Consider the following 16366-nt stretch of genomic DNA (forward strand, 5'->3'; position numbering starts at 1 on the left):
GTTTCAATGACTCCTCGAACAAAATTACCAGTTGAGCTGTATCACTCACATCCATGCTGTCATCGAACCCTAAACTGTAAAACTGATAGGCATTGAGTCCTTTGATCAGAGAATTTTGAATGTTGGATACTCGGTCATCTACTCTTCTAATAAAAGTCTGACGCGAAAGGCTGGTTTCCTCTACCATTGACTTTTTATCAGGGCATGCCACAAATGTAAATATACCCAAGCAGTCTTTCACAAATTCCCCATCAGACAACAGTTTCCCTCTCTTTGCTATTGCTTCAGCTATCAAAAAAACTGATCTTGGTCACTGCCTTAGAACTCTGGTCTGCAGCATTGAAGAAAGGTTGTTGCTCAATCATATTTTGTTTGAGTGAGTTCACTCAATTGATTCTCACCTGATCTGTGAGCCTGTCAAATTTGCCAGCGTGTTTTGTAGAATAATGTCACTTGATATTGTAATCCTTGAAAACAGCCATCTTCTCTCGACACATCAGGCACAATATGCTCCTTCTGTGCTCAATAACAAAAATAATCATGAGTCCAGGAACCTTTGAATACAAACTTCAGTATCAATTTTCCACTTCTTGCCTGGAATCAAAGGAGCTGCCACCTTTGTCTTGATAATTATTCTGGGTGATTATAGATGATGTTGTAGGGTGTTGGGTATGGTTTGGTAGGTCTGAAGAAGTCTTTATAGTCATACGTAGGTTAACTGTAAATCTTTATTGACTCCTTGAACTATTCACAAATATACAGTAAAGGGTAGAAGCTAGGAGCTGTCCCCATGCTTGCTGGTACACACCGTTCTGTCCACACTAGACATGGTACAGGTCATGTGCTCTCTTACATCACTATATGGGCGGTACTGTACTTAATCCCACATTAACCTTACATGTGCCAGATCTTTAGACTATATCTCCCCTGAGTCTTTATCCAATGTATTTTAAGTGATTATAGTTTACCTTATGTTTTACTTTGTTATTGCTATCATATAGTTATTACTACATTATCACTACCCCATCTCCTCCCTTTCAAGTCCTTGTATTCAAGTGTTCAGGGGGTCTGGGTGCCTTATAACCCTTCCACATCTCATTCACACAACTATCGGAGGAGTGGTCAGCTCTGTCACTGCTGGTTCTTCCTAAAGGTTTGGAGGTTATTCTGGCACCTGAGTGTGTTTTCATCATTTTCTTCCATTCTTTCATGTTGAGCCGCATTTGGTCAGTTCCGCTATTGCGTTGGTCGGTAGTTGCTACCCCAACTCATTTCTTGCAGCGTAGACAAAATTATGCTCATCTCCTTGTCAATCCTTTTGTTTCTTCCGAAGTTATGTGGGTCATGGCGATGTATGTGGAAGTTGATGTTTTAAAAATGGAACCCTCGTTCCCACTTGTTACACAATTTTTGATTACTTTCTTCTTTTCCAGTTGTTTATCGAGTCTGTGAATTTTTCATTCAACTCAGCAACAATTCTGGTAAGTTGAGTTGTCTTTGTTTCAGAGTTATCTGTGGAACTCTTGTATAAATATGATAACTTCAGCTGGGCATTCAGTTCTGTTTAGAACAGACTGCTCCTTGGGTTCTTGCAATTCATTCGTTAGATCATCAATCTGTTTCGTAGAATTTCAACAATCTATTTTCAAAGTCTGAAGTTCCTCTTCCATATGTGTATCTCAGCCTTCATGCTGTTCAGGGAATGGAGTTCAAGAAGTTGATCAGTTTTGGTCGTTAATTCTGTTTTTAAGCAACTATTCTGATGTATCAGCAATTCTTTCTCCTGTCCCAGGCATTTTGAACAATGCTTATTAAAGACTCCTGATGCTTGAACTTCATCAAGTTTTAATTGTAGGTCTATTTTTGTTGAACTTGCTTCTACAAGTTCACCACTTAAGTATTTCAATTCCTCTTTCAAGTGTTGCACTTCCTGTGAGTGACATTCCAGTGTTCTCATCAGTTCTCGTTTTTCCTTTACCAACTCATCTTTCGTACGTGATAGTTGGTTCTCTATGCTGATCAGTTTTTCTTTAGCAGAGCATAATTCCTCCATTCAATCATTCAAGCTCACATTCTGTAATTGCGCTTCTGCCAATTGTTTCTGCCTGGGACGGGAGAAAGAATTCAGAGTTGTTATTTCCTCCTGGTACCTTTGTCACGCTTCAGAACATTGTTTGTTCAGATCTCGAACAGTTTGGTTCATTGAAGGCTTTAGTTTATGGTGCATTTTCAAAGGTACATATTAAGCTTGAATTTTGTGTTTCAGCCCTTCCAATTCAGCTTTGATGCAAATATTTTCCAACCTTATTTCATTTTGCTTTTGCATGGTTTGTATATTTTGAACTTCATCAGATAGTTTTCCTTCATTCACAGTCAACTGCTCGCTCTGCACTGCCACCTGCTGTTGCCATACAGATAATGCGTCGGGGTTTCCGAAAAGCTATATTTTTGGACTTCCGGAAAGTTCTTTGCCTCTCCAGTGCCATTGTGTGGTTTTCTCGTGTCTTTTGTCCTTTACTGTGGGTTTTCTATGCCTCCTTTTAAGCTCTGCGTGCTCCACAACTAGGAGGTTAAAATGTTCATCAAAGTCTTTTAATATTTCATTGAAGCTAGTTGAGGGTTCATCAACACACTGCAATAGGGTTACTTCACCCGCAAGTTCACCAAACCAGTATAAAAAGGTATTAGTCTGGACGTATTCTGATTTTCTACTTAGACCTGATATACTCTGGTAGTTTTGAATTTCTCCTCACCAGGTTACCCAACTTTCCATTTGGTTTGGCCCTTGAATAAGTCCAATTTTTTCTGGATGAGTGGAATTCTGATCCGTGATTAAAAATTTAGATGTGTAGGTTTTGCTTTAAGCGCTTTCTGAATTTCAAGATGGCATCACTGTTCACTTGGAGACCAAACGATTTCTTGCACTTGCCAGTTTTGGCGGGCTCCACTACCATAATGATCGCATTCAGCTTGAAAAAACACATTTCAACAACGGCTGCCTGGACCAAGTGCCTGCAGCGCTCTCTTGCTCAGCGTTTAAGTTTGAAGTTGTGAATTTGTCGAATCCTGGCTTTTGCTTGACTTTCAGAGTTTGCCTGAGTTTAGGACTCGCGGCTCTCCCAGGTTACTTCATGAATTTTTTTTTTTTTCAAATCAGAGCGAGCTCAGGGATTGGGTTTTTGTGATGGGTTTTTTTCAAACTGTACTTCTGACTTTCAATTATTTAAAGATTTCTCAGGACTTGCTGCAGCCTGGAGTTTGAAAAGATTTAGCTCACCACTGCTGACTGAATTTGTAGTCTGGAATTTGAAGCTGGACTTCCAAAGAGCGATGAAGTCTTCTGCTGCAGTAAGTAATTTTAAATTTCTACCTGAAGCTTCCAAGCCTTTCTTTGGAGCTTTCTTTTTGGCAATATTTCCTCTGTGCCTCTGTTTCTTTTCAGGTCAAGAAGCTTTCTTGAATTTTTCTCAGTCTTCTAGCATTTCAGTTTTTCTCTGCATATTCTGTGAGGTCTTGGGTTTTTCCACAAGCTGCCACCATGTTGTAGGATATTGGTTACAATTCGGTAGGTCTGAAGAAGTCTTCATAATCATACACAGGTTAACTACAAGTCTTTATTGACTCTTAGAATGATTTACAAAGTTACAGTAAAGGGTACAAGCTTGGTGCTGACTCCATTCTTGCTGGTACGCACGGTTCTGTCCAACACTAGGCTGACCCAGAGTGCAGGTCATGTGCTCTCTTAAATCATTGTGGGGCAGTACAGTACTCAGCCCCACATTAACCCTATATATGCCAGACCCTTATACTACAGATGGTAATTTCTAGTCCTGCTGGAAATTGTTTATCTCAACAGCTCCTATTGTAATCTGCAAGTAAGTAAGGGCAAGTAAGATAAGCTCTTCTGTAAGGGTTAGCGACAGCAGGAGAGTAAAGTTCCCAGTATAATAACCCCCACCTCCACGGACAGGTAGCACACTCACAGCCTCTCCCATGGCAGCCTCTTCCCTGCTGCAAGCTCTCTCTCTCCCCATCCTCCAATCCTCCGCAGCTAGACAGCCGCTCTTTTGCAGCCTCTCCCCAGCAGCTTCTCCCCTTGATGCCTCTTCTTCCACTGTACTCGCCTGTACCCATTCCCACACCCACCACGGACAGACAACCACTGTCTTCCAGCCTCTCCACCACTGTATCAGCCTCTCACCTGGCAGCATTGCCCCCATAGCCTCTCCCCCCTCAACCTCCACCTCCCTCAGCAGACTTGCCGCCATTGCTCTGGTTCTCTGGAAACCCCGACGGATTGCTGCTCGCCCAATCGCAGACTGTTTGTCTCCTGTGTTTGTTGCTGATAGGCTCACTAGCGAACATATCAGCAGCAAACATGGGTGTTAAACAGCCTGTGATTGGATGTGCAGCTTCTTAAAAAATTGTCACTTCCACTTACCTGTACTTAAGTGTTTTTTGGCGGGTTAGCAGGTGGTTGGTTTGCATTTGGCAGGCGTTTGGCGAGCTGGATAGAAACCCTTGTTGGGTCAGACTCTGGCTTGTGGGCTGTATGTTGGACAGCCTTGTACTACACAGTTGTCCTCTCAGGAGAGTGTCCTGCGGTGCTAGATTTTCCTCCTGAACTCACACAGTAGGACCTCTGCCCTCCATTGAAAAGTGATGAGTTTCAGTTCATTCAGAATTCATAAATCGGCAGAGTCTCTGGCTGATCTTTTTTCTTATATCTCCCAATGAATCCCTTGTAGTTGCTTGCCTCTAAATGGAAGCTGCAACTCTTTAAATGGTTCCAGTGCAGCAGGAAACTCACGTCTACCGATATTGTGCAATGCGATGCAGAGCACTGTGCAAGTGAGAATTTGCACAGATCACCCAAACACCGAAACTCACCCATAATATCTTGTATTAGTAATAGAATTAGAAATGCTATGCTTAGACCTAGAATACCATGAATAGTTTTGGTCCCCTTATCTAAAGAAAGATATACTGGCATTGGAGGCAGTCCAGAGGAGGTACACTAGGTTGATCCTGGGTATGGAAGGACTTTCTTATGAGAGGTTGAGTAGGTTGGGCCTGTACTCATTGGAGTTTAGAAGAATGAGAGGCAATCTTATTGAAACACACATTCTTAGGGGGCTTGACAGGTAGATGCTGAGAGGTTGTTTCCCCTTGTGGGAGAGTCTACGACCAGAGGGCATAACCTGAGTAAGGGGTCGCCTATTTAAAACAGAGATGAGGAGGAATTTCTTCTCTGAGGGTAGTTAATCTGTGGAATTGTTTACCGCAGGGGGCTGTAGAGGCTGGGTCGTTAAGTATATTCAAGGCTGAGATAGACAGATTTTTAATCAGTAAAGGAATCAAGGGTTATGGGGAAATGGCAGGAAAGTGGGGTTGAAGATTATCAGAGCAGCCATGATCTCATTGAATGGCGGAGCAGACTCGATGGTCCGAATGGACTATATCTGCTCCTACGTCTTATGGTCTATAATCCCAATCTGTTGAAATTATAGGCTCACTAACAGCAATCGCTATTGCGCATTCGGACAATGACACTTCTCCAGAACTTCACACAGATGCCCAATGATCCACAACCTTGAGTTTGCAAGCTACTGTTCAACATAGCTTGAAATTGTAAAAGTTTGTTTATTAGGGTACTTTGACCCAATGGCAGTACTTCACGGGTTAATAATATATAAAGCAGAGCTGAACAAAGTCCAGGAGCAAAAGGACTGAAAAACTCTGAAAAAAGAAGCTTGAAGTAACCACCAATTTGTAAATCAAACTTTCCGTGGGGGTAAGTTTCTAAAAGTGGAGAAATATGAATTGAGGTAGAAGCAACGGTCAGAAAGGTAAATCATTTTCATCGTTTTATCCATTCGAGAAGGGGATTTTAAAGCAATAAATAATGGGCTGGAAAGTAGATCATTGTCAACCAAAAATAGAATCTGCTTTTCAGCAACGTTTGATTTCAATAAGGGTAAAGGCAGTATTGTTCCTGTGTTGTATTTTTGAATTAAATTCTGCAATTATCGTGCAGAGTGAACATTCCCTCTGAGCACTGCCTGCAAGTTCTGGAAAGTTTCTCCTCTGGGAATTCAGTACTGCCCATGAAGAAATGGTTTTTATGCCATTTTCCAGACATTTTGACATTGTGAGTTTGAGGTTTTATCCAGCAAGACTGTTATTTATTTTAAATTGCCTGTTTGAATTAATAGTTTAATGGGAGCAATACAGTAGATACCCAGTAAAGACCTCAGAAAAAGCTTGGGCTTGTCCACTGAACTGTATGTTTAACTTTTTGCAAAGTATTAATTGCTACCAAACATCCTCACTAGTGCTGAAGATTTACTTTTACAAGGGTGGAGTCTCATTCCTTCAGATTTTAATTATTGTTGGAGATGTAAAAAAAAATTAAAAATTTTTAAGGATTCTTCTTTTTAACCTCTCTCAATCCCACCTTTCTTTCCCTCTTGTTACTTCATTTTCTGTACATTATCTTACATTGAATTAAATATTCTAACTTACACTTCAGGGGCTGACTTATTGGCCCCCAATAGAGCCAGACACGGCAGACTGGCAGGCGCGTAAACTCAAGCCACTGGTCAGCATATCAGTTTTATGGCACCATTCTGCCCCGAGCCATTTTCCTGGAGGTGGAATCGGGGTGGATACTGGTGGAAGGGCTACCTGTCTGCAAACGGTGGGTAGCCAACTCAGCGAGTTAATGGCCTTCTCAGCTTCTCAGGCCTATTGTCGGAGGCTGACTGGAATTTTCCAGTCAGCCTCCAGGTCCCTTGAGGTGTTAGGGAACAGTGCAGTTACCTGGAGGCAGCCTCCTGACGGCTGGGGGAGCTGGCACTACAGGCAGGCTTCTGCTGTAGCTGCAGGCCGCCCTGTAGAGGGACTTCCCTCTACCATGTTAGCCTGGGTGTGAAGGGCTTTTTAAATTTTAAATTTAAAAAAGCCAGGAGAGCGCGCCTCCACCTTGGGGCACCATCTCCTTCATTTATCTGAAAAGGCAGGCTGCTGCTTCTTAAGTGCTGGAGGGCCTCATATTGGCCAATTCAAAAGCTCACAACAGGAATAAAAAGCTACTGAACTGCCTCCAGTCTCCTGGGTGATTAGTTTCAAAGTTCCACCACTGGAAATACAAACATAGCGTGTTGACTAATTCAAGTCACTCACCTTGTAACACTGAGGGGTTTTGCAAGTTCACTAAAACTATTTGAGAGTTGGATTTGTTTGAAATCTTATAAGACGCAAGATAGCTAGAGAAAGACTGGAAAAGCGATCTCTGCTGAGTCCAATATTAAGAAGCAGTACATTACGCTTTTTTAAAAATCGGTTTATGTTACGCTATTATCTTTAATAGCCAAGGCAGTCTTGACTGCAGCCTCAAGGCCTATTTCAGGCTCCATGGGTGGAGCTAAAGTATTTTTGCAGCTGACCCTAGATTGGGTTACAACTTTTGACACTGACATTACTAAAGCAGCACCAAAGCACAGAAGTCGATCAGATGCCATTAATTTCTACTCAAGTAAGGGCCAATATTTTCCTCGATATCCAGCTTTGGTTTCACAAGTGATTAATATTAGTCACGATGATGTTTTTCGTATAACGGACATGAAGAAAGAGACTATTGCTGATGATCTTGTTCTAGTGTTTGAAGGGGAAGTAGGAAAGCAGATTGAAGCACGAGTAATAGCTCGCGAGGAGGTGGAGGAGGAGTCAGGTATGCTTGAGCCTACCACAATTAATAGCCGAGTGCAGATATTAAGAATGGAAGTCTATTGACATTAGGGAATGAACAGAGGATTCACATTCCTTGTGCTAACTGTGGGAGCTTCCAAAAACCAAAAGCACATTCTATTTTATAGGAATGGAAGTATATGTCAGTAGGGTTCAAAGAAGAGCTTGGTGGGAGGAAGTTCATGTGGAGATACACATTGGTATAGACCAGTTGGGTTGAGTGATCTGCTTCTGTGCTGTAACCTTTACGTACATTGGTTGCTCTTTGACCTTGTTTTATTTTACTCTGTAGCATGGAAGCATTGACTATCCTACCAGAGCGTGGAAAAAGTTGGTATTTAGCTCTCATGGCACCCAATGTAAAGGGCCCACGGTATGCCTGGCTTGATCCATCCAGACTGTACTGTAACCAACAGGTAGGTAGACTTAATAATATGCAATCCATTGAACACAATGGTATTGACATTGTGCATTATAGCTCATGCAAAGTAGTAATAATGTAGCTCACTGGATATTTACTTGTGCCAATACAGGAAGACCAACACAATTCGGACACACAGGTTAAAAAATGCATGCTTCAATTGGTGTTCTACTTTTGGGAGCCTATTATTTTGATTTAAAAATTGTCACAGCTTAAATGAGCACTGCTGTTTGGTTAAAAAAAAAACACTCAGGTCCAGGCCAGCATGAACTGGGCACAGAGAAAGATCCTTGTACAGGATTGGCCAGAGTCATATCGAACTTTAACCAGAAGCCTGAGCTGGTAGGTGCACTGGTATCTTCCCAACCGGGCCAAGCCTTCCATAAGTTAGATTCCTGTCCAACGAGAAAGAAAGCTGTTATTGAGTTGATTTTCCAGGCAACTTTTCTTGGTGGAAACATTGAACTTTATTTACAAGATAGCAGCAGCAGCTACATGTGTGCATCAAACTCTGTAACTAAAGATGAACTCCCTCCTAGAGGCAGCCCGCGCTGCTAACTCATTGATTTACACAGATCTTGTGATCTTCCAACACAGGATTATTCTTAAAGTTATAGTCCTACATTTATCAAAACTATAATTACTACATTCCTCCCCCTTTAACTTCTCTGTACATTTTGTATTTACAAGGATATTTATCTCATGACATTACAATATTTATACAGGTTATGAAATTACAAGTTCAGTCTTTCAGGTGGTTTCCTGATCCGTGTGGAATGTCGTAGCTCCATGATTTCCGATTCTTTGGCAGGACCCACATTCTCTGGAACCACATTATCATCAGATACCTCATTAGGCACAGGCAGTTCAGTGTCTTCCATTCCGACAGAGACATCAGGCATGTCAATCCTTAGTTGGGCAACCTCAACAGGAACCACTGGTTCAGCAATGGTTACAGGTGGAACATCATTTTGTTGGGATATCTCCCTTCTTCTTAAATGATCCACGTGTTTACGGGTGGTCTGGTCCTCCATTTCCACATGGTACAACATTGGTCCGGTCACAGAGCTTACTTTACCAGGTAACCACTTTGATCCTCCATTGAAATTCCTTGTATACTGCTTCTCCAACAGTAAACTGTCGCTCACAACTATGCAAATCATGGGTTGCTTTTTGGTTCCCTTGACATTTCTCCACCTTCCCCTCCAAATTGGGAAGTATCAGGCTTAGTCTTGTCTGAAGGCAGGGCCTCACCAGTAACTCTGCAGCTGTTGCATCTGTTGGTAGTTTGGGGGGTTGTTCTGTTAATGAAATAGGAAACAAACGAGTTTAGTTTCCAATGATTCACTTTTTCATTCCCACCTTTTATTGTCTTTTTGGAACCTTCTTAATTTTTGTCTATTTCTTTCTATCACAGAGTTTAGTCTCGGCCTTCTTTTTGACTTTACTGCCGGCCAGACTTCTCTCAGGTGAAATCTCAACTTGTCTTAGTTCAGTAGTTGAGCTCCCCGTGATTTCATTATCTACTTGCATCTTGGAAAGTTCTACGACTTTTGCTTTCAAAGCCTCTTTAGCTTCATTCAGCTGATTCTTCAGCTCTTCTGTCTCCTTCTTGTATCTTTTGGCTTCCTCCTGGAACATTGAACATCGCTGCATCTTCTCTGCCAACTGGTTCTTCAGTTTGTTCAGAGTGACATTAAATTCTTCCTGTTTCTCTTTGCAATTTTCCAGAGGTACAAACTTTGACCTGAGGGATCCTTGTCGTGTGTGAAGGTCTTTCAACAGGTTTTCCTTTTCTTTGCCAAGCTCACTCACTTCATCTTGAATTCTGTCATTTAGCAGAGTCTCCTTGAGTTTCTTCTGCTGTTCTTCCGTGTCGTTGTTTAAGACAGTCTTCATTTCCTCAGGTTGCTGAATGGCCACACACACTTTTTTCATCCAGTTCTGGTCCTTGGAATCTCCAGGATCTTTCTGAAGTACCTTGCCTTGTTCCTTTTTCAACTCAGGAACTCTTCCTGCTTCCTTTTGAAATCTCACTGGCCAATCAAGGTTAATTTCCCTCAACCAATTTCGACCTAGAAGGCTTGGTCCTCTACCTTCTAATGCTATCACTGGTAGTTGTGCTGTTTGGTGTCTATAATGAACAGTTAATCTGGTGGTACCTTTTACCTGGATTTCTTCACCTGTGTATGTTTTCAATTTGGCAGATGTTTGTTCCAAATTTAACTGTTGAGCGCCTTTATTTAAATATCTGAAAGTATTTTCTCTTATTACATGGTAGGAGCACCAGTGCTACTTTAATTTTTAAGGGTTTACCATTCACTTGCAATGTGACAGTAATTATTGGCTGTCTTCCCAACTTTCATGCTGAATAATTATTAAATGTCAGAATTGGTTGTTTCTGGCTCTTCCACACTATATACTTCTTTGGACTTAGTTTGTTGCCTGGAAGCCTGTTTTAATCTTGCTTTGCAATGTTTCAGTATGTGCCTACTTCTGTGACAAAAATAACACTCCACCTTTTTAAATTGCCAATCGTTAGGAGAATGATTGTTTCCACCTCAATAAAAGTTAGTTTTCAACTTTGCTGCTAAGCTGTTTCTTCTAAGTTTGCAGTTAGCGGGGGCTGATGCCTGCTTCACAGCATAGACCCCAGGCAAAATTTTCCCCCCATTGTGGGGGAAGTGTGGAAGCAGGCGTGGGCAGGTGGCCCTCCGATCGGCACCCGCGATATGGTGGGGTGGGGAGGGGGTGCTGCCATTTTTAGTGGGTGGGCCAATTAAGTTCACAGGGAAGCCTTATGCGCTTCCTGTGCTGGGGGTGGGGGATTCCTAAAATCGGAGGTGCGCTCCGATCTCCCTGAGACTAAGTGCTGCCTCAGGGAGATCGGTTCCCAAAGTAAAGAAGTTACTGCAGTGAAAATTTCATTCACCAGCCATATCCCCTCATGTGACAATGTCATCTGAGTTGGGACATGGACATAACGTTCGTTAAAAGCGTCCCTTAATTTTTTGATTCAGCAATGAAACCTCATCCCGCCCGTGGATGAGGTTTGATGCTTTTTCTGAAGCCCGCCAGGGCTCCTGACCTGCCCGCCAGCCTTAAGGTTGGACGGGCAGGTTCACTAATGAGCTTAATCGATTTCTGAATGGCCTAAATAGGCCATTGACAGGTCGGCGGGCGCTCAGCTGACTCAGCTGCGCACCCCGCCTACCTGAAAATGCAAATGACGTGGTGACGTGGGGTGCCATCGGGAGTTCCGCCCGACATCATTCTGCATCATTTTGCGTGTTGGCGAGGGGGCCCCGCCCCCGCTCGCTGACGGGAAATTTCTTGCCCCCGTTTTGCACCACTTTTGGATGACCATTCCCGACCAACTAGGAGCGCGGCGCCATTTTGCTTACCTTGAATTGCTTGTGAATCCCTTCACTTTCCATGGCAAGCGCTATTTCTAATGCTTTCTTCAAATCAAGATCCACTCCAGCCAGCAAGCTTTGCTGAGTAGAATCCTCCTGCATGTCACTTATCAAATGATCCCTGAGCATATCATTCATGGTTTCACTGAAATCACAATATTCCGTTTGTTGTTCTAATTTCACCACGTAGGTAGCAATGGTCCCTCCTGGGGCTCTACTCCGTGAATTGGACATGAACCTCTGCATTGTGACTGAGGGCTTGGGCTGGAAATGTCTCTTAACAAGATTTACTAATTCACTGAGGATCTTCGAATCTGGGGCACTGGGGGCCGTCAAACTTGGATTAAACTGTAGGTCTTGCTCCCACAAATACTCAGGAGAATCGCTCTCCTCTTTTCCACCCCTGTGATTTTGTTGGCTTGAAAGTTTTATATATTGAGACCAGTCATCTGTAGCTGGTTCAAAGGGATCGATTCTGTCAAACTGTGGCACCTCGGATGAGTATATCTTCCTTTCTTTTTAATGAACTTAGATACTCTCAATCACTGGGTGAGGGAAAGTATCGGATCTGATTTATCCCATCCTCATCGCCAGTTTGTTATAGAGTTGATTATCCAGGCAATTTTTCTTGGTGGGAACATTGAACTTTATTTATAAGACAGCAGCAGCAACTGTATGTATGCATCTAACTCTATAACTAAAGAAGAACCCCCTCCCGGAGGGTTATTCTTAAAGCTACAGCCCTACATTTGTCAGAACTATAATTACTACAAAGGCATTGCTAGACCTGGTTCTTGGGAATGAGGGAGGCAAAATGGATCAAGGGTCAGCAGGGGAACAGTTAGGGGACATTGATCATTGTATCATAGGGTTTAGGATGGTTATGGAAAAGGACAAAGAACAATCCAAAGTAAGAATAATTTGCCGGGTGAAAACCAACTTCAACAGGGTGAGAATGGATCTGGCCCAGATCAATTGGAGTCAAAGGTTGGCAGGCAAAATGGTATCTGCCAATGGGCTGCCTTTAGAGAAGAGATAGCCTGGGCTCATAACCTATGAAGGGAAAGGCACTGCAAACAAATCCAGAGCTCACTGGATGACAGAAAAGATAGAAATTAAGATGAAGAAGAATAAGTAGGTTCATGTCAGTTATCAGGTGGACAATACAACCAAGAACCAGGCTGAATATAGCAAGTTCAGAGGGGAAGTGAAAAACAAATACGCGAACTAACATAAAAGGGAATGCAAATGTCTTCTATCTCAATTTTAAACCTTTCTCGTGTCTGAATTACCCCCTGTTTCCCCATGATCTGCATAGCATCTTCCTCCTCGGTAATTGCATCTGCAAAGTATTCGTTTATTACCTCAGTCATGCCCTCTGTACTCATGCATAAATCAATAAGGGTATAAATAGTAAAAAGGTGGTAGAAGGAGGAGGGAGTGCCAATTAGAGACCAAAAAGGGGAGGCAAGGGGCATGGCTGAAGTATTAAATGAATACTTTGCATTTGTCTCCACTGAGGAAGAAGATGCTGTACAGGTCGCGGTGAAAAAGGAAATAATTCAGACACGAGAAGGGTTTAAAATTGATAAGCAGCATTTATTGGATAGGCTGTCTGTACTTAAGAGTTGATAAGGTGCCAGGACCAGGTGGAATGCCTCCAAGGACACTGAGGGAAGTGAGAGTGAAGATTGCAGGAGCACTAGCCATCATTTTCCAATCTTCCTCACACTCAGGAGTGATGTCAAGAGGACTGGAGAATTGCAAATATTACACCTTTGTTCAAAAAAGGGCGGGGGAGGGTTCAAAATAGTTGATAAGTTGTTCAATAAAAGGGTTCTTCCCTGGTGGGGAAGCTTCTAGAAACTTTGGGCTGTAACTTCAGTGGAGTGGCAATCGGAGTTGGATCGCACTCCTCTCCTAATTACTCACCCTGAAATGCAGCCGCACCTTTCCCGCCCAACCTTCCGACTCAGGCTGGGAGAGAAAGGTGCGGGTTCCTGAGGCCCTGTGTCGAGGGCAACTGAGTCAAAGGTAAGGACGATGCCCCCATTTTTTACTGTACTAGCTGCTGTAAAGCAGGTGGGCTTAAAGGTCCAGCCACTTTGAGAAGCCAGGCAGAAGGTACGTTTGTAAGGTAATTGGGTAGGATGGGGGTTGGGGTGTAGGGTGGGTAGGGAGTGGGGATGGTCAGTGGGGGTGTAGCCAGTTGAGGTGGGTGTCAGGTGGCCAGAGGGGGGATGGTCACTGGAGGGGGTCGGGTGGTCAGTGGGTGGGTGGTCAGTTGGGGGCTTTGGTCAGGTGGTCAGTGGGGGTATGGTCAATGTAGGGATCAGGTCAGTGGGGGACAGTCAGTGGGGGTGGTGACCAGTGGGGGATGGGGAGGGTAGTTGGGAGTTTCAGGGGTAATCTGGGGCAGGGGGTAGTCGGGTGATGTGGGTGTAGTTGGGGGGAGGTGGGTAGTGGGGGGCTGGGGGGAGTAGTTGGGGAGGTGGGGAGGATAGTCGGGTGCAAGGGGGTTGTCGGGGGTAGTTGGGGGAAGGGGGTGGGGAGGTCAGTCAGTGGTGGGGAGGGCAGTCAGGGGCTGTCAGGGCAGTTGGAGGGGGATTGGGTGGGTAGTTAGTGGGGTCGGAGTAGTCAGGGTGTCCCGTGGGGGTTTGGGGGAAGGGTATTGAGAGCGTGGGGAGTAGTCAGGGAGTCCAGTGGAGCGTCAGGGGGTGGGTCAGTACTATAGTTGCCCAGAAGCTAGAAGTGGTTTTAATTCTTCTAACTTTTTCTGGGAAACTATTACTGTAAGGTAGTCGGAACCATCCAAACTTTGCAATTTAAACCGCAGCTTTGAATGTTTGCCAGTGGAGGGCAATTTCCCAGTGGAAGTTTGAACTATCCAGGCAATTGCTGCACAATCCTTATGTGGGGACTTCTGGGGGAGGGACCCCAGTGCTTCTTTGGGGTATCCCAGGGGCATGACACCAGGAGCTTGGAAGTAATGGGCTGATAATTTGGACAAAATTAATAGTCACTTGGGTAAATGAGGATTAATTAAGGAAAGCCAGCATGGATATGTTAAGGACAAATCAGGTTTAACTAACTTGCTGGAGTTTTTTGATGAGGTAACAGAGAAGGTTGATGAGGGTAATGCTGTTGATGTGGTGTACAAGGATTTCCAGAAAGCATTTGATAAAGTGCTGCTCAACAGACTTGTGGACAAAGTTATAGTTCATGGAATAAAAGGGACAATAGCAACAGGGATAAGAAATTGGCTGAGTGACAGGAAACAGAGTATTGGTTAAAGGATGTTTTTCGGACTGGACAAAGCTTTGCAGTAGAGATCACCAGTGTTGGTGTTGGGACCCTTGCTCTTGTATATTAATGACCTGGACCTTGGTGTACAAGGCACAATTTCAAAATTTGTGGATGATGCAAAACTTGAAAGCATTGTAGCCCATGGGGAGGATAGTGTAGAACTTCAAAAAGGCATAGATTGGTGGAGTGGGCAGATAACTGGCAAAAGAAGTTTAATGCAGAGAAGTGTGAAGTGATTCATTTTGGTATGAAGAACATGGAGAGACAATATAAAATAAAAGATACAATTCTAAAGAGGGTGCAGAAGCAGAGTGACTTGGGTCTATAAGTGCATAACTCATTGAAGGTGGCAGACCAGGTTGAGAGAGCAGTTAATAAAGTACACAGCATGTTATGACCTGGTGAGAAGGAATAAACTAGCTTCCCTCTATTCAGCCTCCTCGTCTGGTCACAACAAAGGATTAAGTTTCTTTTTCACGAGGTCATGCCTTTTCCAAATCCAAATGTGTCTAACTATTTAAGCAGTGAGCAATAAGGAGCCAATCAAACAAGGATTTCTTGAGTCAAAGAAAGAGCAAATTTACTAACCACTAAACCCAAGGAAAAAATAATGAAAATGACATCACACACGAAGGTATCAGAAAAAAAGTAAAAATTAGAGTCCAATGAAAATGAAAGTTTAAAGATTATGGGCAGCATTTTCCCCCGTCAGGGGGGTTGTGTGGGGACGGACAGGGGTGGGCGCAAACCCGATCGGTGCCCCCCGATTGGGGCAAAAGAGTGCAGAAATCTCCCTAAGGCACAGATATGCCTCAGGGAGATTAGTTTAAATTTTAATCTTTGAAATAAAGGAATTTAAAACTTTTAAAACATGTTCCCTCATGTGACAGTGTCACATGAGCTGGGACATGTCATTGAGTTTTTATTAAAACTTTTATTGAATTTTTAAACCCTTCATGAAACCTCATCCTGCCCGTGGATGAGGTTTCATGAAAAATGCGAAGGCCGCCTGGGCTCTTTGCCTGCCCCGACAACCTTAAGGTTGGACAGGTAGCTCCTTCAACTGTTTTAATTACTTTTGAATAGGCCTTAATAGGCCGTTGATAGTTTGGCGGCCGCGCAGCCGATTTGGCTGCATGCCTGCCGAACTGAAAACCGAAATGACGCGCAGTGAACGTTGGGACGCCTGCCCGATGTCACTGCGCGTCATTTTACGCTCCTGCTCGCCAAAGGGAAAATTCTGCCCTAAATGGTTAAGTGCCCTTGAGGTGTAGATTTTTAAACGTTGTGGCCGATTTGGATTAGTTGGTTTCATGGATGCGGCCAGGTGCAGATGATGTTGCAATTATTATGAGATCTTGGTTGGCTGGTAGATTTCTAACAAAGTTCACTTCTGAACTGGGTCATACACTTGTTCCAAAAGAGAAAGAGGGAGAGAGCCCAGTTTTCAGCCTGTTTACTCTGCTGAACAAAT

The 16366-nt window shown here is 43.4% G+C and overlaps 1 protein-coding gene across 2 annotated transcripts in view; it reads left to right on the plus strand.

Annotated features, from left to right (window-relative positions):
* The first annotated feature begins 5667 nt into the window (after positions 1-5667).
* LOC144684149 (adenine phosphoribosyltransferase) overlaps positions 5668-16366 on the plus strand; it is a 36534-nt gene continuing 25835 nt past the window's right edge. Inside the window, exons 1-2 of one of the 2 annotated variants that reach the window (XM_078547811.1) lie at positions 5668-5794; positions 8041-8165. In XM_078547811.1, the coding sequence (XP_078403937.1) occupies positions 8043-8165 (123 nt within the window). In that variant the 5' untranslated portion in view covers positions 5668-5794; positions 8041-8042. Of the gene's footprint in view, positions 5850-8040; positions 8166-16366 lie in introns of both variants that reach the window. The other variant, XM_078547810.1, reaches the window with a different exon arrangement.

This window comes from Cetorhinus maximus, chromosome 9, assembly GCF_964194155.1.
Source record: "Cetorhinus maximus chromosome 9, sCetMax3.hap1.1, whole genome shotgun sequence".
In the NCBI taxonomy this organism is placed as follows: Eukaryota; Metazoa; Chordata; class Chondrichthyes; order Lamniformes; family Cetorhinidae; genus Cetorhinus; species Cetorhinus maximus.